This window comes from Mangifera indica, chromosome 13, assembly GCF_011075055.1.
Source record: "Mangifera indica cultivar Alphonso chromosome 13, CATAS_Mindica_2.1, whole genome shotgun sequence".
Lineage (NCBI taxonomy): Eukaryota > Viridiplantae > Streptophyta > Magnoliopsida > Sapindales > Anacardiaceae > Mangifera > Mangifera indica.
Window position 1 is genome coordinate 6,819,913 of NC_058149.1, and position 25,732 is coordinate 6,845,644.

General features: G+C 33.1%; 1 protein-coding gene across 1 annotated transcript; it reads right to left on the bottom strand.

The window, feature by feature from the left end:
• Window positions 1–289: 289 nt before the first annotated feature.
• LOC123195103 (isoamylase 1, chloroplastic) lies at window positions 290–25,732 on the bottom strand. The gene is made up of 18 exons (XM_044608707.1): window positions 25,358–25,732; window positions 25,088–25,270; window positions 24,915–25,007; window positions 24,383–24,535; window positions 23,110–23,201; window positions 17,798–17,939; window positions 17,613–17,720; window positions 15,499–15,584; window positions 12,125–12,196; window positions 11,899–12,025; window positions 11,344–11,430; window positions 10,783–10,875; window positions 10,380–10,538; window positions 5,310–5,393; window positions 3,084–3,164; window positions 2,916–2,998; window positions 2,705–2,822; window positions 290–665 (listed from the first exon to the last, which is right to left on the bottom strand). Exons 1-18 carry the CDS (start codon window positions 25,700–25,702, stop codon window positions 402–404), a joined length of 2,370 nt encoding a protein of 789 aa, XP_044464642.1. The 5' UTR covers window positions 25,703–25,732; the 3' UTR covers window positions 290–401.

Sequence of the window (25,732 nt, forward strand, 5' to 3'; positions counted from 1 at the left end):
ACTAATACAAACTTTATATACAATTTATACACACACACACACAAAAATACAATAAATTTTAAAAAGGCATAAAAGGCTAATATTATATCATGTTTAACAAAATTTATATTTACTAAATTCTAGAATCTATAATATGTGTTCAAAGGTAAGAAGGCATTTTAATAGTATGAATGGGTTAATCATCTAGGGGCATGGACAGGCACTATCACTTAGGGAATTGAAAATAAGGTGCACAGTTTCAATGGCTAATCATCTAAATGACGAAAAAGTAGTGAAATGCAGCAAATAATTACAAGAAACAAGGGATGTTTCCATGCACTTATCTCAAACTCAATCTTTACATATTTACATGAATTTGAAATGGGATTTGCCCTGCTCCACTCCTTATTAGGGTTTTTGGCTTAAGGATTTTCATGTGGTGATAATAATAAAATGATAGAAGAATAACTAAGCATAGGATAAAGATTGGAATCAAGGAAGTGAGAATACTGTTTTATTGCTGTTTCCCTTTCTGGAAGATCACTAGAGAGGAAGTCAAATGGTGCAGACTTGCTGGTGTCTACCAACGGCTCCCACCTATATCCAGGCCGCTCAGGCAGTGCAACAGTTACAGCCAAGTGACTGGTGTTGAAGGCAACATAGATTTCTCCCTTAACAGAGTCAATCTGGTTTCAAATTTAAACCAGTAAGGACCAATCAAATCAATGGAAGTGAAACAAACGAAGCAAGAGTCAATGACACTCCGGACGTTTGGATTACAAGTCAATGAAATAACTGAGAATTGCAAGGCAAAATAATAGCTTATTACTCCTATATTAACTGTATTTGCTTATATCAGCTATGTAAAAAGACAAGTCTTCCTATCCATGAGTAACCTATATTTTCTGCAGTAAAAAAGTTCCAAAGATGAAACATTTGAAGGTTTAGAAACATGCTAACATAATGTGAAAGTTTGAAGCAAGCAAATGTGGGATAAAAAAAGAATTGATAGGCAACCCATCAAACGATCAGACTGATATGTTTTAATTACAAACATCATTTTCTGCACCATTGTAAATCATTAAATGGTTTATAAATATCATTATTTTTTACATAAAAAGTGTAATGCAAGCCGAAATTTAATTATAAGAAGTGTATTGTTCTGACAAAATTAATTTTAGGACATCCTGAATATGGATGATTATGATGATACTTAAGCATGGTCTTGACAATTTATATCAGAATGTCTAACTGGAGAACTACAATATATTTATACACACAAATGAGAGACTTAAAACAAAAGCACCCCAAAGAACACAATAAATTCGATGCAAAGGACAAACATTAACCATAATATCAACTTCTTCCTCTCTAATCTCAAACGTTAAACATTCATAGTCAAAAAACCCAAGGTAGTTTACTGCAGAGTTATATGGTTGAAAATTTTGGGAATAATGCCATTGAATTTCATTATGATGAAAAGATAGATCATTATATCCTTTCCTGTCAAATAGTTGATTTCCAACATTCAAGGTCCAATAAAAAATACTTCAATAATGGCACACCTTGCCTTTAAATTAAAAATACTTGAGATTGAAATTTTTCTCTCTACACCCTAAACAAACATTTAGGTTGCGTGTCATTCAGGTAATATTTTAATATTAAAAAAGAAAGATTTTCACAAAGTAGATTACTTGAAAGATTATTAAAAATAAATTTATTACTATGTGTAGTAAAATTTGTGCATATAAATAATTATTATACTTCATTGGAAGTAATAAAAAAAATACTAACATAGTATTTTACTTAAATAAGCTTAAAAGATTACTCTATTAACTTAGCATTGTATTTAGTTAAACTAACATGCCTTACGTGAAAATATTTGATTTGTGTAATTTTTAAAATATTCTCCATGTTAATAATATATTAGAATTTTTTTCATGTTGTCAAATCATGAAATAAATAAATAAAATTATTTTTTAGTTGTCATCTTTTTGTCAATATATTTTTTAAAAAAATATTTTTTATATTACTTATTATTTTGATTGAAAATTAAAGTTATTTTTATCCTAAAAGTTTGATAAGTAAGAATACAATAGTAACAAAATTAAAATTAACTTAGTAATCAGATTATCTCTTTTATTACTTGTCATATTACTATTGGTAATAGAAGATTATTGAAATTTTTTATTATTTTATAAAACAAACAAGGTAATGATAATAATAAAAGATAGATTATCAGAGTAATAAAAAATTACCCAAAACAAAAACCCCTTTAGTGTGATTGTGTTTCCTACTTTAATTGTTAACTATAACAATCTCTTCACTCAAATTTCCCAAAAAGTAACATTCACAAGATTAGTAAGCATCTTGTGTTAAAGTAGAAAAAAATGGAGTTTTCTTTCCATTTATATATTCCCTCTTCACAAGGGCATGCATGTAAAATATGTTTTAAACAAATGAGGTAACCTGAGAATTCCATACCCACACATACAATGTTACATATCTGCTTTGAATGATTCAGAGCATATTATTGCAGGAAAATGGAGTATCCTACCAATTTATCCACATTAACTTGCTTTTAAAACTACAAAGGCAATCCTAAGAAGCCTTGATATAGTCATGAAAGATAAAATAAATATATATCTCAGTAAAGAACTAATCCACTTATGAACATAAGCATTTAAGTATTTAAATGAGGTTGAATATACAGTAAAAAAGTTACCAATGTGAAAGCCACAAAACGGCTTGCGTCTGACCAATCTGGCATCCCAGGAGCATAGCCATGCCACTGAAGCCTCTCCGCTGTTGGGAAGTCATCTAAACCAAGTGACTCACATTCACTGAAAGATCAAACATAAAAATGACCAGAGATGAAACAAAATATACATATTACACACAAGAAAAATAACCATAATGAAGATGTTAGCACTTACTGGCGGAACTTGGTCATAAGTTGGCAAAATCTGAAGAAGTCTGATGATAAGCCTTCCTTTTTATCCCAACGAAAATAGTTTATCTGCACCATGACTGACAATTAGTCACCACAATCAACAACTGGGATCAATAGAAGTGCCAGACATCAGCAGGGTGTAGAAGATCACATAGTTATCATGGCAATATGTATTGTTATTTCCTCCTTTTGCGTGTCCATATTCATCGCCCATATAAATCATTGGCACACCCTGGTAAGATATATATCACTCTGTAGTCAGATGATGCAAAAAAGAAGAAAAATGAAACAAAATGCTGGTAAGATATATAAGGTGACACTGCTAACATCCCATGGTTAAAATATTGAGCATTAAATAGATAAAACTTTTCTAGACACTTGGAACTAAAATATTTGATATAGGTGGGTGTTTGTTAATACATTTGCAATAATTATATAGGTCGTTGTTAGATAATTGTTATATGATATATGTATGCTATATGGTGTTTTGTTAAACAATAAAACTATGTATACCCATTTTAAATACACAAATATGTACATACTTATATATATCATCACATGATTTGGTGATTTTAAATTAAAGATAGAGTAACATTCAATCATATGATAACACATATAAGTGTATACACAATTGTATATCCAAAATAGGAACACATAGTATTGCCCTTCATTAAAAGCCATTATTTCATCTTAGATAAGAACAAAAACTACTAAGTTAATCTAGCAAAGAATAATATCACATAATATTTCACACAAAATCAAGATAAGTAAAACTATAAATGAACTGAAGATCAAAAACATTTAATATCATCAATGACTTTTGTTTTCATTTTTTATAGCAGAAGACAATAATAATTAAAATGTAAATTAAAAAATGGCCAAATTTGAAATCTAACATAGAGTTGATTATAACATTAAGTCCAAAACCGTAATAACCAAAAAAGAAAAGATCAGGTAATGTGATAGGAACCTACTTAGATTTTATTAATGTTGAAACAAAATAGTGTTGGCAACAAAAGGTTCTAACTCCTCCCAAAGACAATTAGAGGTGTTTTCCCCCTCCCAATCAGCCCTAAGGGGCTGCCCATAACCTAAGTTGTAAACCATATTTTTCTCCTCCCCTATTCTTTTTATTCTTTCATATCCTAAAATCTTATCCTAATTTAAATTTATTAAATTCCTTATATCTCTCAAGCTAATTCAATCATAATATTATGATAATCTTTATTTTAATTTCAATTTAATTATTTTCTAATCCTATCATAATTTTATTATAATTATTTCATAATCCTATCATTATCCGCCCCTTTGGGAACCACCTTATCCTCAAGGTGGGTAAGTTGGAAAGTAATTTTTTTCTTCCCCTTCATTTTTTCCCTTTCCCTTTCCTTTATACTTCTATGCTTCCTCTTATAACAATTTGTCTTCTTAGCACCATATCTTGCCAATTTGCCTTCTCCCTTGCCAAGGATCTCACCACTTTGATACCATTGAATAGGAGACTACTTAGATTTTATTAATATTGAAAAAAAATAATGTTGGTAACAAGAAGTGTCAACTCTTCCCAAAGACAATTAAAGGTGTCTTCCCCCTCCCAGTAGGCCTAAAGGGCTGCCCACAGCCTAAGCTACCCAAAAACCATATTTTCCTCCTCCACTATTCCTTTTTATTGTTCCCCCTTTATCCTCTCATATTCTAAAATCTTATCCTAATTTAAATTTATTAAATTCCTTAAATCTCTCAAGCTAATTCAGTCATAATATTATCATAATCTTTATTTTGATTTCAATTCCATTATTTTTTAATCCTCTCATAATGATACTCTTTTTTCATTTCATAAAATTAGACAATAACACAATTATTGTCTTTCATTCAAGCTACTTCTATAATACACCAAAAGATAACATATTAAGCAAAAGAGACATCAAATTTGCTAATTTTATAGATTTAACAATATAAGTAAAAAATTCAGTAAGCATAAAAATAATATATCTCCATATGTATGAATAACTCAAGTTTCACATTGGTCTAGGCTGGTGTATCCAACCTATGCCCAACCACAGTTGACATTCCCTACCCCTAACTTCCTTAAGTCAGGTTTGGTTTGAGGTAAATTGTCCAAGTTGCTCCCTAATTCATCAAGTGGAAATAAACTTCTATAGCAAATTTTGTTTTACTTAACATATTCATAAAATAATTTCAATCTTAGTGTGTACAAGAGCACAACACATTACCAAATCACAAAAGAATACATATCTTGAATATTTACCGCAAACCACTTGCTATTTATGCTGCTTGGTGCTCAGGCTTAACAATTGCTGGTTATGCCAAAAGTCATATGGTCCAAAGATAATGCAAAAACTATGCCAAATCTTACTTGGGAAACCATGAGGCAGAGGAAGAAATTCCGCATTTGTCGTTTTCTCAGTTTCTTCACCGCAATGTCTGCAAACTCTCCCTCCTATATATATTTTGGCATAACAGTATGAATACTTGTTTCTAAAAAATAACTGACAGTCCACATTATCACTTAAAATGGTAAAATATTCAGGTACATCAGTAGTTATTTCTATTATGTTTAAAAAGGTTTAGAAGAAATCCAAAATTGGATATGAAAACATGCAATGTCAAAAATTGCATACCCAAAATCCACAAAAACAAATAAATGCACATCTATTCAAGTTTCAAATAAAATAGTCATTAAACTAGTGCAACGTTTATTTAGTGGTAAGCTTAGTGATTTGTCACTATAGGAAACCAGGAAAAGATCCTTAAACTCTAAAATTAATATTCCAATTTAGTTATTGCATATTCCTTTTTTTTTTTTCCCTAGATTAGGCTGAATTAGTTCTAATTGCTTTCCAAGTTTGTTGCTGTAAACTAAATATAAATTCACCTATTCACTATTGAATAAAATGAAATAAGAATTCATCAATCTCTTTCAGTTCTTAATTCATGGTATCAGAGCACAGACTCTAAAAACTTTTTTTACACTTTCAGAGGAAAAAAGGGTGTACTCTGCTAAAGCATTGCTAGAACCATACTGGAAAGCATTATAGACCTTAGATGCCACCAGAGTTCTTAGACATCACAAAAGTCACCACAAGTCTACACTAACTACCGAAAAAGCAAAGACACCATCAAAACCTCCAATCTCGTTGCAAAAGGTTAGAAGTTGCCAATCTACTGTCAGAAGCTGTTGAAAGCTACCAATCTACTATTATAAGTCATTGAAAGTTGAAAATCTGCAATCTGAAGTTTTAGATCTCATCAGATCAACCAAAAAATCTTCTAGGAAATCAGCCAGTTATTTCATCAGATGTCTTCACCTGTTCTCTCTCTCCAATTTATTTGAGCAGTTCCTTCTTCCTCCAATACTACCAGTTTCTAAAGCTCAACAACTAGTTCCTTTGCCACCATTCCCGATTCCTTTGTTATTCGACCCGTTGTTGCCTCTGTTGTTGATACTCTTATTCCTACTCAAAATCTTCAACTTTCAACCTCACGAGTTGAACTACTACAAGCTATTCTGAGTCAAATTAAGCTACCAACAACATCCAATCCTCCTACTTCTACAGAATCAGTTGCTCATAGAGGTATTCTTAATTCCACCCTCGTGTCTCACACATTGACACAAGAAGTATGGATTGTTGATACTGGTGTCTCAAATCATTTGACTAATTTTGTTTATACGTTCACTTTTCTCCTTGTACTGCTGATTTTAAAGTATAATAAAAATGGAACCATTTGCTATGCAGTTGGTTGTGGGACTATCAAAGTGTCTAATTTGGAGTTGGACTCAACTCTTTATGCTACCAATTTCTTTCGTAATTCACTATCTATCAGTACATTGTCTACAGACTTTAATTATGTAGTAACATTTTTCATTCTCATTATGAATTTCAAAACCAGTCCTTGGGGATGATGATTGGCAGTGCTAAGGAATGCAATGAACTATATTATTTCAACGGTGTTACATCTCCTTTAGGTTAAGAAAATTTCCAACTTTTTTCTATTCTATTATATCTAATAATTAGGTATTTCTTTAACATCAATAACTTGGACACCCTTGTTTTAGTAGTTTAGAAACATTTGCATCGAAATTTCTTCATTAATAATGACATAAAAGTTTTTCAATTTGAAGATTGTATTCATGCTAAACAGTCTAGACATTCTTACCCTTTGCACTCATATCAATCAGCAAAACCATTTCATCTCATTCATAGTGACATTTGGGGACTTATTCATTACATTTATAAATGATCACAGACTAGTTTATTAGATATTTATACCTTTGAAAGAAAAATTTCAAAAAAATTATATCTTTCATTAATTTTACAAATTTATACATGTTTTAAAAATCTATTCAAATTCTTCACAGTAGTAATGGACACGAATATATTTCAAATGACTTTCAAAAACATGTCTCCAATCATGGCATATTTCATCAGATATTTCGTGCATACACAACTCAACATAATGGTTTAGTTGGAAAAAAGAATAGCCATCTACTAGAGATTGCTAGGTCACTAATGTTTGCTTCCAATGTGATGCAGGACAAGCATCGAACGGGTCGTGATACCTTTTACATAAAAAATAGGATGTTGATCTCATTCAACACAGGACCAAAAACAAGAATACAAAAGCAATAATTCAAGGAGATAAAAAAATATTGTTATAGTTGAATGACTACCAATGAATGAAGTTTACAAAAAGTTTGTGTCATAATTAACCTAATTATAATAGAAAACTCTAACTTAACAAGGACTAGGAAGAAAACTTGCAAAGTCTTGTTACCTCTTTTTGTCTCCACGAATGCAACAAATTAGGAAGCAACCCCTTTTTATCTAATCTAACCATATAAACCTTCTCATCCCTTTTCCATGATACATAGCGAAATTTGGGTGTCATCTATATTAAAAATTATAACAGGAACTTGATGATTTGTGTCTTTTGTAGACGATCACTTTAGAATCTCTTGGATTTTCCTCATAAGAGAAAAACAAGAAGTGAGCCAAATCTTTAAGAAAATTCAATAACATGATTCATACCCAACTCCAACCAAAATCCAAATATTAAGAATAGATAATGCAGGAAATTACTTCAATTCTTCACAAGGAACTTTAGCAAAAACAGGGAATAATTCATCAAAGCTTGAGTGTTGATACCCCTCAACAAAATGGGTGGCTGAAATGAAAAACAAACACTTGCTTGAAGTGGTAGTAAGAGCCCTCATGTTCTCCGCCAATATTCCAATATTTTTTGGATAAAAGTTCTCATAGCAACTTACCTTATCAATAGAATGTCTTCCCGTGTCTTGAACTTCCAAATATCAAGCCAACTCTTCCTTAAATCTTATCTCACTCATCTCCTCTCTTCCGCCCAAAGTGTTTAGTTGTTCCTTATTTCTCCATATATCCCAACAACATTGAAATAAGTTTGATTTCCAAGGCCAACAAACGCATCTTCTTAGGATTCCCCAAATCAAAAGGGTTGTCAATGTCTCTCCTATCACCAAAAAAAAATAATTCTACAATTCAAAATAAGTAACATATTTTGAAATTTAACCCTATTACCCCAAAACTGATAATTAAGGGGAGAATCACATTGTCGAATATCAATTTTGGGACACATTGGGATCGGTTGCCTAGATTCCAATACTATCAAACCCTCAGACAAATCCAAATCTTCAATTTTAGGACACATCAGATTAGTTGTCTAGACCTCAAACACAATCCATGTCTTAAACAAATCCATGACTTCACATAATACTCCAACCTATTTCCTCTTCGTGAATCCTTTCCCTAACAATGCTAAACAAAATAACCCTTCATCTCTAATTTATTCTTAGACTGTTAATGATAATACGTTCATCGTCTACACAAAAAAAAAAAAAAGCAACAAAACAATTGAGGATAAAAAGCACCAAACACATTCAAAACTTACTCAAGAATCAGATTCAAACTAAACTCCAATAGAAACTCTCTCGGGTAACACAAATTCTAATCTTGAGTTAGATGAACTTGATATCCCAATAGCCTTACAAAAGGAGTTCGTTCATGCACAAAAGATCCCATTTATAACTTTATCTCCTATGAGAATCTATCTCATAGATGCTGAACATATGCTTCAAGGCTCACTCATATGCAAATTCCTTATAGTCCATGAAGCTTTGCAAAAACCCGAGTGAAGGAAAGCCATTGAAGATGAAATTCATGCCCTTGAAAAGAATAGCACATGAAAACTTACTAATCAACTAGAAAGGAAGATAGGTGTAAATGGGCTTTCACTATCAAGTACAAAGCTATTAGAGACATTGACAAATTCAAAGCTCGACTAGTAGCTAAAGGATTTACACAATCCTATGGAATCGACTATTAGAAGATTTTGACCCCAGTTGTTGAATTAAACACCGTCCATGCACTTTTGTTACAGGCAATTAACCGAGTGTAGCAACTATAACAATTGGATGGTAAAATGTCTTTCTTAATAACAATTTAGAAGAATAAGTATACATGGAGATCTTCTTAAGTTTGGAAAACAAAATGAACATTGATAAAGTCTGTCGATTGAGTTAATGAGGATGAGATAAGCAAGCCTAAGAGATTACTTGCTCATGAGTTTGGGACCAAGGACTAGGGAAAATCTTAAATACTCCATGGGAATGGAAGTAGCTCATTCAAAAATGGGAACCACAATTTCTCAACAAAAGTAAGTGATTGCTTTACTAAAAGAAATAGGAATGATTGGCAGTAAACCTACAGACACACCTAACAATCACAAACAAAAGAAGAATTTAGAAGTGCTTCATGGGTATGTATCAATGCCTTGTGGAAAAAGTTATATCTCTCTCCCACACAAGCCTAGACATCAATTTCTAGTGTAGCAAATTAGTATAAACAACCTAGTTGAGACGCACATGGAAGAAGTCTATCTTGATAAATTGGAATTTATTCAGGAAAAAGTTTTAACTGAAAATAAATTGGAAGATAATTTGCATTCGATAAAGATATTGTGTAGCTAAAGTTACAACTGTGAAGATTATCAAATACATAAATCATTCCTCAGAATTTCTTTATTTTTGTTTGTATATTGATTAAATTGGATGAAAATGCCAAAATATTTGGTTAGTGATCAAGAGTCAAGACAGCAAAATTTATTGACTACGGTGGGATAGACAAGATCCTTCAAGATTCTTTGCTCTTTGAAACATCAATCAGTTAATTAAGATATTTTTTTGACTCAGAAATTAATTTATTAATACAGGCAGAGAAAAAAATCTGGGAGATTTCACAGCAGCCTACTATAGGGAAAATGTTAGTGAAAGAATCTCATAATTCATGAGAAATTATTGTACATTTATAATGAAGATTAGATATTGTAGTTTATCTATAAGGTTACTTAATAAAAAGAGCAAGTATCAAAGTAAAATAAAATATTAATCTACCTGTCCACAGTTCCAGCTATTATTATGAATCTCTCCATCATTGTTGTTCTCCCCATTTGCCAAATTATGTTTGTGGTTATAGGTCACTAAATCAGCCAAGGAAAAACCATCATGTGCACATATAAAGTTGACACTGTTCCACGGCTTTCCTCCTCCATCCTGACTTAATAAAACATTTCGAAATATCAGATCTAAGCATATATTTAAGAGGCTTTAAAATGTGACTCACAATTCAGCATTCATAAAATAGCATGGAATCAGAAAGATCCAACACTTTAGTTGTCAAAAGAAAAAGGAAAAAAAAGAGATTGCCTGCAAAACTTGAAACTAAAAAATACCACATAAAAGGTTATAAGGTCTCAGGCTCTCAGCATTCAAAAGAAGCACACAACAGAAGATATACCTGGTATAAATTGGGGCTCCCACACAGGCACTCAGCAAAAGCACCAGAAAAGCCATCAGTACCCTTAATAAATTGTCGCACTATGTCACGATACTGAAATTAAAATGATAATAAATTAATTGAAGCCCTTTGCTAGAAGAAATATAAATCAAGACACATTAATGCAAGTAGGTTTCTTCCTAGGACCTATAAGATTACTCAACTAAACATGTAAGAGTACATGAATGTAGGGCTTTAACAAAGCAAAGGAGAGAAGGCACTGATATTTACAGCTGTAGACCTCACACCAAAACTAAATAAAACTAGAAGCTAATACATACTATATCAATCAATCCATAATTATCTATTCCATCAGCTTGTAGAATAGATACACACATATAGAAGGCCAGTTACAAGAAGATTCAAGACTCTTAAGGTAAACCTTCCTACAACATACTTAGGAATTAGCATCAGGTCGATGAATAACATGGCCATGGCATTGTGTATGATTACTAATCCATGAGCCAGTCACAAGCCTCACAATTCTCTATATGAACTTAGAAAGCTTAAAATCTGACTGACCTTCCCATTCCATTCTGACCAAATACCCCAGCGTGGAAACATGCCAACTTGATATAGACCCCCTGCATCCCATGCTTCTGCTATAAGCTAATAAAAAATGAAAAAAAACTAGCCGGTTAATCTGTTATATATAACACAGAAAAGCAAGTAATCAAAAGCATAAGATAAGCTGGGGAGATTAATTTAATTTAATAATAATAATAAATACAAAGAGAGCAGAAATGTTCTAGGAAGTTGGAACGCATACAAATATCGTGTAGTTAAGACATCACTGGTAGTAAGGCACTTGTAAATGCCATAGCCTCATGATATTCAACAATATCACAAGTACTACTCCCAACAAGTTAAAAATTTTAAGAGATTATAGGACAGCAGTGAAAGATCTGGATTGTTAGATCTTTGTGGGCAAGTCTAAATCTAAAAGAAGTAATTCGAAGGGGAATTTGAAACAACAAGTCTCAGAAGAACCCTTCTAGGATTTAGTACGACCCTCACTCCATGAAGGAACACCCGTGAGCATCTGTAAAGGTTAATTAGAAAATTTAAGGAGAATACCTTCACTCCACGGAGTACTGGATCATTACTAATCATGCTAATTAGTGGTGGACTGCTGAGAGGGCTGCCAGTAGTCAACAAATCACCTTCTACCGGAATCCCATATACATTGACTGCATCCCAAAGGCTTTGCCATAACAGGAAAATCATAAGTCAGATATCAAAATCAGCTTCACAAATAAATTTAAAAGACATAGAATATCTAGTAGATAGCTCAAGGAAGAACCAGCTGCCCCTAGTCATTATAGAAGCAAGATCAAAGCGAAAGCCATCCACATGCATTTCTGTTACCCAGTATCTGTGGTAAAATAAAGAAATCAGATCTCTATTAGGAACCCAGGCCATCCCAATTTCAACATAAACAGTAATAAAAAAACATTAACAAAAGCTATTTTATTCATCAAAGGGTAATAGCATGGATAAACCAGATAATTTGAGGAGTCAAAGCCTCTCATTTCAACCATTTGAGGAGACAGAAACCTCCACAATCAACCTTAAGACTGGCCACCGCAACCCTAAGGTTACCCAAAAATCCCTAATTTTCTTCCTTCTCCCCTTGACCACGAGTATCTACACAACTCATTTGATGAACAATTTAATTTTCCATCTAATAGCCTTAAAAGTTTTTTTCCTTATACTCCAATTCAATATAACTTCTCAAGGTATAGATTTTCAAATAAGATTGGGTTGTGATCAGCTTGTGAAACATTTTATAAGAATTACCACTTCACTCTTGGAGTTTATTAAGTACACTAAAGTGTTTCAAACTAAGCAGTTCATAAAGCTAACAAACTATGTAAATCCATCCAAACTCACAACTAAATGAATTATCACAAACTATACATCTAAATGAATTATCACAAGTCAAACTTTAAATATTGATTGAAGGATAATAAGTTCAGGTAAGTTTCGTTAGCTCACAAGCATCACAAAACAGATTCTTAACATTAGACACTCTAGCCATGCTAAGATACAATTCCTCAAGAACAGAAAAAAAAAATGTCCTAGCCTTTCACGCAATCTAGCAATTTCCATTTTCGTCTCATCTTCTGCTTGAGTTTGAATATATTCATCTTCCCACAACTTAGTTAAAGCAAATACAACCCATTTTGGACTCTACCATAGCCAACCATTGCTCCCAAATTAGATCCTAAATTACAGAGTTGAGAAAAAAAACACTTCACAAATCAGATTTTTGTAGGTGAGCTAGCAAATAACAAATTATTAGGAAAATTGGGACATTAAATGCAAATGATAGTTTTCATTGTGGAGAGCAGTTAGACAAAAAGTGTTCCACCAGCCACACGAACTTCATCCCTTTTGAAACAAGAAAAATATGAGGAAAAAATGGAAGAGAAACTTGTCATATGATTTTAGGCTCTGGAATGAATGATCCAAGAACAAAATTGATCTTTACATGAACTACCAAGAGCAATTGCGAAAAACCTTTTTGGAAAATATCAGAAGTGGAGGAAGATGATTCCACCTTGATTTTTGGCAATCATTGCTCCAAAATTCAGATCCTAAATTACATGAGTTGGGAGAAAAAAAAACACTTTACAAATGAGATTTTTGTAAGTGAGCCAGCAAATAAAAAATTATTAAAAAATTGGGACATTAAGTGCAAATGATATTTTTAATAGTGGAGTGCAGCTAGTAGAACCCTTTCTAAATATTACAAAAAGTGTTCCACCAGCCACACGAACTTCATCTCTTTTGAAACAAGAAAAATATGAGGAAAAATGGAAGAGAAACTTGTCATATGATTTTAGGCTCCAGAATGAATGATCCAAGAACAAAATTGATCTTTACATAAACTACTAAGAGCAATGTCAAAAAACCTTTTTGGACAATATTAGGAGTGGAGGAAGATGATTCCACCTTGACTTTGGCAATGACTTGTTGAAGAGTAAGGAATTCATCCTTTGAAAAAACCAGATCATCAATCCTATTTCTAGTCTTTTATTTATTCACTCCAAACAAATTTTTTATGATCAAGAATCATTTTTTCCCTCCACATTTTTTTCTCCAAACAAATAAGAAGAGAAAGATTGTCATCACTATCTAAAAGAAGATCTATGGTTAAGCACTTACAATAGCATAAATCTCTTGTAGGGATAGTCATCGGCAAGATTTGCGATGTACCTGACAAAATTGAGGTCTAGGAAGAATTATTGAGTTCATGGTATCATTTAGAGTTGGATTCAAGCTGAGTTGAACTTGAGCTTGTCTAAACTCAAGCTCGACTCAGTTTGAGAGGTGTTGAGCTCGAGTTTGAGCCAACCGAGCTATGTTGAGCTTTAAACTTGGTTTGGTATTGTAACTGAACAATAAATGACTAAAACAACACTTTTTTTATGTATATTGGTCAAAACGAAATCACTTTAGTTGAGTTGTATCGAATTTTTCCAGGTCTACGTGCTTGGCGAACTGAACACCTTTCAAGCTTGAGTTGGAAATATTTAACTCTCAGACTCGAGCTTGAGTTTGTTTGAGTTGTGCTTGTTTCAAGCTCGTTCGAGCCAAGTTTGTTTTCGAGCTCAAAGAACACGACTTGAATCCAACCCTCATATCATTCACAAGTTTAATAGGGATTGTTACCAATACAATTTTAGTATCATGAGCAAGTTTGGACTAGATACGCAACGTCACTAATAAAATTAAGGTCTGGGAAGGGTGCCAATGAATTCTCGGTCTCACTGACAAATCCATGATGTGGGAAAGGTGTTGAAAGGATTGTCGGCAAGCTCATGGTCTCACCAGCAAGTTGTAAAATGTGGAGAAGATCACCGATAAGATTGCAATGTCGCCAACAAGTTTTTATCTGACTTATAAGGTTAGGGTTTCACCAATAGGATGACAAAGTCTCCTCAGTTCCTAATGATGATCACAATATCGCCAACAAGATCCAAGCTTCAAAACAAATCACTAACAAGGTCACAATGTCACAAATAAAAGTTGTGGAACAAATCGCCGACAATATCACAATATTAACAATGAAGTCATGATCCCACCAAGATTTTCCTGCTCCTATGTTGAGAACCTTATGAGTAGTTTGTCCTTTGTTGGAGAGCCTGGAAAATTGACTATTTGTTGGATTGGATCTCTGATACGATGTACATTGAGAGAACTTTTATTCTTCACTTTTCATTATTCTCTTGTATATGATACAAGTAAAAAAGCAAAACAAATACCAAGAATTTTGACGAGTTCTAACTACCAATTGCTCACATAAACGTCGACTACATACAATAAAAGTCAACTACTCTCCTAGGAATAAATAGCCTGCCTATACTTGCCTTTTTACAACACAACAGTCAACAACATACATTAAAAGTGCGTCTTGAATCCTTGTCCTTGTCCTATGTATAAGCTTTGACAAATCCCATAAGATGTTTCCCAAATACTATTGAATTGCTAAATCCATGAGTTATTAAGAATCTAAATAGCTACATAATCAACATTCTTGCCTCGAAAAACTTTAAAGGAATTTGCTAAAAAAAATTATGCTCGATTTTACAGCATTTGTAGGTATATCAAACTGTAAAACTTTTTTTAGATGGAAGATTGATAATCAGTGTAGAAAATAATGAATCTGACCTCAAACAATCAACTATAAATTGACGCACAACAGGATGGTTGCAATTGAATGTATTCCCACAGCCTGAATAATTATAAAATTCTCCCTGTAAAATCATAATGCAAAATTCATTCATCGTGCTTGATATCTGAAGAAATGTGGAAGTAGGATAACATACAACCATAAAATTGTAATTTTAGTTTTTAAACAGAAATCTAACCTGGACTAGCTGAATACAATATCAAAGACAAGTAAAAAAACTAAACTACTAGCTTAAAGCAAACACTCTTTGTCACATTTAGTATGGTAACGTCAACCATTTGGTTGATAATTTGGTTTACATGTATAACTAGATGTGAAGGCTAAGCATTAATGATGAAAGTTAATAGCATTAACAATGAAAAGAGGCATTGAAATTAAATGGCAGAAGGGTCGCTATTAATATGTGATCATATTATCTCAGTTGCATAGAACAATAACCACAAATTCCAGAGCAACAAAATTCATGAGTTAAATTGTAGCAAGCAGACAGTAAAACAGGAAGATACTTGGTATGATCTCAATCTAAAGCTTTAATTGTGGAAATGGTAAAAAACAAAATTACACCAACAAGTTCTCAAATTATTGGATTTGATGAACATAACAAAACCCTAGAAACAAAGAAGAGGGGTCATGCTCTTACTTTCTTCCCTATCAAACAACTTTGACTATAATACTAGAAGTCACCAAAGCCCAGAAACTAGTAAGTCAATATAAGCTATATTGAATGAAGGCAACCATTCTATTATGATTGTCTACTTAAGTTAAAAATTACTCCTCTAGAATTAAGTGGATAGTCAACAATGAACACTGGCTTCAAATCTCATATTATATCTCTTTACTTTCTCTCTTATGAGTACTAGATAATTTAGTTGATTGGATGTCATAGAATCATAAAAGAGATCTTGGGATCAAATCCTACACACATCAAGTTAGGAAAGGGTATGGTTTAAATTTGTTAGTAAGAAAATTTAAAAAAAAAAAAAAAGAAAATTAAGTCTTTTCCCTTTTTTTTTACCTAATTCCTTTCCTCCACTCATGAGTACTTCTAACTTATATCCATGTCTTCTTTCTGACCTATTTCTATATATCCCTTATGCATCTCAGTTTTATTCTTGCTTGTACAACTTCAATTTGGTTTTAGAGCCCAAACTCCCATTGAATAACTTTCAAATGCTTCCTAAAACCTAAAGTAATCCCCCACAAGCTCCTAAATAGAATGTGCAGAAATGTTCAAACCAAAAAACTGATTAAATCAAACCAAAATACCATTTGTATTGACCAAAAATGATATGTCAAATAAAAAATTAATTATAATCTTTATTTTACATCAATTAATGTTTAAATCTATTAAATTTCCACCTTTTTGTCCAACAAAGTTTTATTTTTCTACTAATAAATAAATTGTCCATCTAATATGACGAAGTTTCATCTTCTCCCTTTCAATCCTACTAAACTCCCCAAAAGTCAAATTTTATTTCATTTTATTTTATTTTTGTATAGGGACAATGAAGAGAATTCAATGATTTAATTTTATAATCATGTTAGTGAGTACTTTGCATTAAGATATAAAAATCTTATTTTTAACTGAATTGGATTTCATATTCATACTTCTATTATTTGTTTATGTTAGTGTGATTAGGTTTTATTATAGTGTAATCGGTCACCACATATAGGGCCTCATATTTTTGCGAAACCTTAGATGGAACATTAACAATGGAGGTTGATTTTCAGCCAGATATTATTAGCAATAGATTGTTAAAAATTAGGCTCTCTCCCTTCTCCGGTTATTCTAACTTAATCACCCTTCCTCTTTCTCAATATTTTTCTGCATTTCTTCATCTATTTTATCTTTTGTCCAACCATTCTACATCAGCCTTACATTAAGTAAAAAAATAGGAAAACTCACAAAACATCAAAGAATCAAGTAAAGAAATCATCAGTTTTTATGAAAATATTAAAAGAATATCTTCCATTTAAATTAACCCTGCTTATTTAGGAACTAACATACACTTCAAATGGAATGACAATAAATAAAACAACACCCGAATCAAGTGAAGGTGTATATATTGGGGCAATGTGTCAAAAATTGTACCTTAGGAGCCAACATGTAATAAACACTGTTGTCAACACCTCTAAATGACAAAGAAGGACCTTTCTCATTGCCCTCAGCTGTGTGATTAAACACAACATCCATGAAGACCTGATAAAGAAAATTAGATAAGGAAAACTTTTAATCACCGAAAAGAAATGCTCTTTCTTACTGAGACTAGATATCACCTCAATTCCTCGTTTATGTGCTTCCTTGACAAGAAGCTTGAATTCATTAATCGCATCACGGCCACAATTATGTGTGCCATTAGATGAATATCTAATCATAGGAGAAAAGTAATTGACAGTGGAATACCCCCAAAAATTAACCCTGGCAAGAAATAATAATCAGACAAGATATGTCAACAATGCATCAACAACTTCCTCAAATTTGAGAAGATCATATTTTTAAAATAAATTGGTCTATTCATTTGACTTAATTAATTTGTGACATCAGAAACATAGCTGGTCTGATCCAACACAGCCCTTACTATAGTCATGCCCAAAAGTTAAAAAATCCTTTCTTTTCAGCTATCACTCCTTTTTAGAGAAGAAAGAAACTATGATTTTAGTCTAGAAAGCTTTTGAGCCTCACACTAAACATTTAACATCGAAATCTATATTCCCATGTAAAAGAACATTCTAATAATAGAGTTATAAAAAGAAATGGACTAGAGAAAAAATATTTGACAACATTTATTCTTCTGTTAAAAATTTACATCCCCGTAAATTTTGGACCATAACTCTTTTATGTAAAAATTGGTTATAAAACTATCTTTTGCTTTTTACTCCAAGCAACTCTATAAATAGAGCTTAGAATTATAAAATTAAATTAAAATTAACATTCCAATACAGGAACCGAGAACATTCTAATAATAGAGTTATAAAAAAACATTGATGACTGAGTTGATGCGGCAATTTGGAGGAAAATCTGGGAACCCAATTCAAAAGATGGCAACTCCTAGTAAGCGACCACCATGGAGGAATACATCCAACAGTTCAAATACATGGTTGGGATGGTACTTGGATTGGCCAAATAAGCTTATTTGGGAAATTTAATCAACAGAGTCAAAAAAGAGATTAAACGAAGGATGTGGGTGCACAATATGTAAGATCTTGTTCGAACAATGGCATTAGCCAAAGACATGGGAGAAGAAATAAAAGGGAAGACGTAGGATCAAATTGCTTCTTAGGTGCTCTGACCCAATGACTTGAGATCCATAGGTCCACGGGTATGCCGATTGACCTAAGGCCTATCAACTAATACCCAAAATTTTTAATTGAAAGAAATGAAATCCCTAATTGCTCTCCTACCACCACCTAACCTAGCTCGTTTGCCTCCAACAAGAGCTAAACATTTATCACCAATCAAAATGTGAGCTCAACAAGCTCGAAACCAATGCTTCAGATGGGATGAACAATACTCACCCAATCATGCATGTTCAAATGGACATCGAAGAGTTTTAATCATTGTTAAGAATACAGAAACAAAGTCGTTTAAAGCTGAAAAGGAGAGAAGGAAGTCAAACCAATGGAATGTCACACCATGGAGTTGCATCTTCACTCTACAATAGGAATTACACAACCTAGCACCATGAAGCTTCATGGTGAACTGCGAGGAACTCCAATGGTGATCCTAATTGACTATAGAGCCAATCATAACTTCATCTTGGTTGATGTAGTACAAGCCCCAGAGTTAGTAATTCCACTCATATGGGGATTTTGGGTAAATTTGGGAGATGATCACCAAATTGTATGTCGTGGGGTGTGTTCTGAAGTCAAACTCAATGTATAAGGCCTTCATATCACTATCAATTGCTATCCATTTCCACTAGTAGTGAACTTTATTTTAGGAATCACTTTGTTGGAAACCTTGAGTATATCAGCAAAATTGACAATGTCCTTTGAAGCCCAGGGTGTCACTCAACAATTGTGAGCAGATCCAACTTGAAGCAAATCACATGCTTTATTCAAATCAATTTGAAAAGTCGATGATCAAAAAAATTGTACTTGTCTATGAACCATGGAACCAAAGAAGAAGAATTGGCCACACACCAACACCTGATGTCACAGCAAAAGGTTGAATCGAGAATGGCATTGCAGTAATAATAGTCAATATTCCAAAACCAATAAGGCTACCTCCACCTCAACTTACCATAAAGTTCAATTTGAGCACTGAAGTGGTAAATGTGTAACCTTCTAGTCCATGAAATGCTAATCATAAAGATCATACAAACTAGTTGTAGGCCATTTTTTAGCTCAGTGATTCAAGTGAAAAAGAAAATAGTTTGAGGCTTTATGTCAACTACAGAGTCCTAAACGACGCAACCATTCCAAACAATCTTTCAAGATGTCATGAATGATTTATTACAGCCTTTCTTATGAAGATTCATATTGGTAATATTTGAAGACATATTAGTTTACATTAATAACAAGGAACAACACATTATTCATTTTCTAGAAGTGTTAGAAGCCTTGCAAACAAGCAAGTTCTCTGCCAACAAGAAGTGTAGCTTCAGTCAATAACAAATAGAATACTTGGGCCACTTCATATTAACCACAACAGTGGCCATAGATCCTACCTAGGTTAAGGGGTTAGTAAGATGGCCAATTCCAAGGAATGTTAGGGTAGTTAGAGGGTTTTGGGGTTGACTACATATCTTCTCAAGTTTATCTAGGGCTATGGTGTATAAGTTTGTCCTTTGACAAATATACTCAAAATGAATTCCTTTGAGTGGAATGTTGAAGCCCCTATCAAATATGAAGAGTTCAAGAAGGTTGTCACAATCGACTCTGTTTTAGCCATGTCGGACTTCTCATTGTCATTTTTGGTTGAACATGATGCATTTGGAAAAAGGAGTCATTGTATTGATACAACATTAGCAAGGCCCTCTCGGAGCAAGCAACAAGCAAATCCACGAACAAGAAGGAATTACTAGCTTGGGTGTTGGCAATACAACGTTGGAGACCATATCTCTTAGGCAAACCATTTTCCGTCCAAACAAACCAAAAAGGCCTCAAGTACTTGCTTAATCAATGAATCTATGCCCAATCAATAAAAGTAATCGACAAAATTATTAGGATACAAATTTGACCATAAGCTAGGAGCAAACAACAAAATAGTAGATGCCTTTTCTAGCAAAGGAACTTATCAAGACACAGAATTAGCCTCCAAATCAGCAAATATAGAGTCCAAATCAGCAAATACAGAATTGATCACAGTAATATTATGTAGTGGATGGATGTAGACTTCTTAGCAACAATAATCAGAAATGACCGCACATTATCAACCGTCTTAACAATTCTTGAGAACAACCCACCAACTATTTCATGCTACTCTCTCACAATCAGCTTATTTACAAAGGCCATTTAGTAATTTCAAGAAAGTCTCCATGGATTCAGCAAATTGTCTATGAATTTCATGCCATGCCCACAGTGGCCCTTTGCGATTCCTTTGGGTGCATAACTAGATAGCCCATAATTTACCCCAAAAAAAAAGAAGTGGATAGCCCATAGCTTGTCTTGGATAGGATTGAAGAAAGATATGATGGATTATGTGGCTAATTGTGAGGTTTGCCAGCAACAGAAGTATCAAACAACGACACCAGCAAGCCTACTCCAACCTCTAGCCTTGCTAACTGTTGTGTGGGGGAATGTCTCATTAGATTTCGTTTTCAGATTATCCAAGTCACAAGGATTTGATACAGTGCTCATGATCATTGACAAATTTTCAAAGTATGGACTTCATCTTGCTAAAACACCCCTATATAGCCAAAAAGTAGGCAAAAATCTATGCCAAGGAAATCGCCAACTTCCATGGGATGGTGAGTGATCAAGACCCCACTGTTTTGAATTCTTCAAACTCCAAAGGACAATCTTATGCATGAGCTCTGCGTAGCACCCAAAAATCAATGGCTAGACTAAGGTGATATATAGGTGTATTGAAACATAGTTGATGAGTTCATTGGGTAGAATATTGGTATATAAAACATCGTCCAATCAACAATGAAGATAGCTCCTTTCCAAATTGTGTACAATCGGCCATCACTGACACTCTTCCAAGTGAGTCATCAGTGGATGCAATGGCTTTAGAATTGGAAGATCATGATGAGATATTGAAATAATTATGTTATAACCTGGAACGAAAACAAAATCAAAGGAAGTAGCAAGTTGATTCCAGACAATGTTTATTTTCTATAAACGTAGGTCACTAGGCTAATGTGAAACTTAGGCCTTTACACAAGCAATCTATGGCTCATTGTATACACTCGAAACCATCCCCCTACTTTTATAGACCATTTCAAATCATGGCCAAGCTTGGACCTATTGCTTACTGCCTTCAGCTCCTTGAAAGTTCCTGTGTACATCCAATTTTCCATGTTTCTTTGCTTAAAAAGGCGATAAAAGATAACTTCCAAACAAAGCAACTACCCATCAAGTTGGAAGGAGGAATTTCCCACAATCTTGGAATCAACATTCATGCTCACTTCAGCAGATAAACTGAATGATGAGTTAGCTTCTCCACAGGTATTAATCCAATGGAAGGGGCTACAACTAGAAGAGGTTGGAAGGGGAGACAAAGTTGATTTTAGTAGTAATTCCTTCATTTTGTCTTGAGATCAATACAGTTGCTGAGGAAGGAGGTATTGTTAGGCTCTCAATTGTGGCAACATACCATAAAAGGCTGTAGAAAGTGAAGGTGCTGAAGGTTTCCAATAAGAGGACAAGAAGACTTAGCAAAAAAGCAAGACACCAATTCTACTTATGAGGTGATAAGAAATAAGGTTAACCAAGGATTTACCTATTAGATTAGAAGCTAAAGGCTAAAAAAAGACATAAATATATGTTAGATTAGGAAGTTATCTATTTAAACAATCTTGTGTAGAGGGGAAAGATTATTTGGCTTTTCAGGAAATCTTGTATACAGAGTAGCACTACCAATATTCAATCCAAACGTAGCACCTAGAACTCAACCACTCATTATTATTAATCGAATGCATCAAAATAAATTTTTTCTCAATATTCACTTCATATCTTCTACAAATTTATTTCAATTCCTGAAGTTCTATCATAGACATCCATACTTAAAAATTTGTTTTATTATGTGCGCGTGTGACCATGTCATAATGTCCTATAACAATGACAAGTTTGTATTACTGAACAATAAACTAGTAACATTTTGATAAACCAACTAGCAACATTATATTTTAAAATTCCAACATGAAAGTTATAACATTCAAACGATAAAGTTATATGTAAACACACAGCTAAAGGTATTGGATTTTAGAGTGTTATTGCTCATCAAACTACCAGAAAATTGTGTTTTCTGTTTTATAATTTCCTGTGTGATAGGAACCTTTCAAGTCCCCCAATTCTATTTGAAATAAAACGAATTTTCCTGCAGTCAATTAGTTTATTATGTTCTAGATTCCTATCATAAATCTTTTTAAATTTTTGCATAATACCAAAATAAGTTCAACAAAAAAGGTGAAAATTCATACTTATAATCGCCCAAGAAAGAATTGTAGCTGAAATACTCCAGCTCATTGAATTCATGACATGGCATCAACTCTATACAGTTAACTCCAAGGTCCTGTAAAATAAATAGATGATACTGATTACTTTACAAGAATCAATAACATAAGATTACAAAAATAAAATTTGACCATTCACAAACTTTATGGTGCTTAAAAAAGCTAACCATACACTGTTTTAGGTCTTGAAAAAGATCATCACAACTGTGAAGAAATAGTTGCATATTTAACATATTGTGAAAGTGGAACTTGAGCATAATTAGAGAGATAAGTTGTAGTAAGGTGGATCACAACAAATAAATATAAACAAGTTTATGGATCTTAGTAGTCCAGTGAAAGGAAATAATAAAAAATTCCTGGGCAGCAAATTGTTTGGATGAGATAATATTAATCATGCACTAGAAAAAAGTGATAAATATACAATGACTTTATCTTGTTTATCACTCAAGAAAATTAGGTTTGAGATTTTCAATTCAATCCATAAACAATTTATGAAACAACTCAATAGTTATAGTTTTCATTCAATCTCCCTATAAGAAACTTCCCCAAACATTTGTTCCAACATTAATCAACAAAGTCAATAATCCAAAATAAAATTCGTAATGCTTACAAAAGATAACTCAGCATTGATAAAATTATTTAGCTCAGTGGTATCATGTTTGTCTAACTAAAAGCCATGCCAAATTGAAAATTAACTACGATCATAACCATGTAAGATTAGAATGAAAGGCAGTAGATAACATTCACACAAAGCAAATATTATATTATGACATTTCTAGTTGCAACGAGGACCGCATAGCACCCAAAGATTCTAATGTCAAAAAACAAAAATTCTTTTTTTGATGCGAGTTGATACCACAATTATAATAACTTATCTGCTAACTGTTTCCCACCATGGCTGTTTATATCAATGCATTCTGATGTACTTTGTTTTATAAGTAAAGAATAAAGGACTTTATAATAACAAAGATTTAAAAAAAAAAAGAACCAATAGTGGATCAAACATCCACTAAGTGATCATATTTCAAAAGGGACAGAATGTCAACCCCAACGGTTGGACTCTGGTAAAATCCCTTGTCTTCTTCGCTAGTTCTTGGTTCTTCACACAAGGCCATTGTACAAAACATATGTGTACAAATCACAAAATAGTGAGAGTGAAAGAATTCTACTATTCATCTCAGTTTAGATAAATCTTCATATAAAATGTGTACAGTAATTAAAAAAGTGCTCTAACCACTACCTTCAAGTGATCAAGCTTCTCCACTACACCAAGGTATGTGCCAGGAAATTCAGTTCTGCTTGATTCATGTCTTGTAAATCCTCGAACATGGATTTCATATATTACAAGATCTCTCCGTGGATGCTTCAAAGGTAAATCTCCTTCCCAGTCAAACTGAAAATCAAATGGCTGATTAACCACAAGGATGTTGGAACAATGCCCAAATAATTTATTACAATTGATTAAAATACAAACTATGTTTATCAGAAGTTACAACTGATTAAAACTCAAACATAAGTTTACCACAGAATGAGAAATCAATACTTCATATTTACACTAAGAAGAAATTTGAAGGACTAAAAGTCTAAAACTAACTCAAACTAAGAATAAGAAGAACATATTTACAGTAAACAGTGTCTGAGTGCTTATAAGCTCATTATTCTAGTCTTAGCTCAGGGATATGGACACAATTAGATTGTCCCAAAATCTTATACTGTAACTGAAACACAAGACATCTCTATTAAGAGATAATATAAGTATATGAAGCAACCACCTCATCCTCAGAATTAGGCACCATGCAGGCCATTTGAGGCCAGCAATTATCATCCGGCCCCAGAACACCAAACTGCCCTCTACTGATAACTGCCTATAAAAATCAAACAAAAATCAGTCCATGGATAAACCGTAAAAAATGTTTAAAAAAACTCTTTATTAATGGCAACTAACTTTCGCATAAGGATCCAACACAATTTTAGAGGAGTCATAGTAATGTCCTTGCTCAGGAGAAAACTTGCCATCGAATTTGTATCCATATAACATGTCTTTAAAATCACCTTTGACAAATACATGCCACACATCTCCACTTCTATTGATAAAAGGATCAAGGAAGATTTCTTCAGTGACTCTCCCCTAAATCAAATAATTACACAAAATTAATCACAAGAAAATGAACTTAATTATCAGATGACTAGTAATTAAATTAAGTTAAATAATAACCTCTTGCAAATCAGAGAGAGTGATCAAGCAAAGAGTAGCGGAAACTGCATTACTTGAAAATATACAAAAATTGACTCCACCGTCTCGAAAAGTTGCTCCATACGGCGTCGGATCACCCTGTGATACCTTAAACCGCTGCTTCGGCTTCTCAATAACAGCGGTTTCAAAGTCGGTTTCTTTTCTCGCTTTGACGACTAAATTCGTGAAAACGTTACCAAATGCTGATGGTTTTGAGTTAGAAACGTCTCGCATTATCCTTCTCATAGACGGATTGCCTTCAAGAAGTGGCTTCGGAGTTAGCTTCGGTTTCAGCAAACATGGTACAGTGGAGTGTGTTAAGTCCATAGGTTTCTCAAAGGGGAATGAAATGATGTG

Bases quoted from the DNA above. Each gene is read 5' to 3' on its own strand.
- LOC123195103 (XM_044608707.1), bottom strand. From the start codon at position 25,702: ATGGACTTAACACACTCCACTGTACCATGTTTGCTGAAACCGAAGCTA. The intron at 17,940-23,109 runs GTATGAATTTTC...ATTTCTTGCCAG, and splicing joins TCTTTCTTGGGCGATTATAA to GGTTAATTTTTGGGGGTATT. The intron at 2,999-3,083 runs GTGATCTTCTAC...GTCATGGTGCAG, and splicing joins CATATTGCCATGATAACTAT to ATAAACTATTTTCGTTGGGA.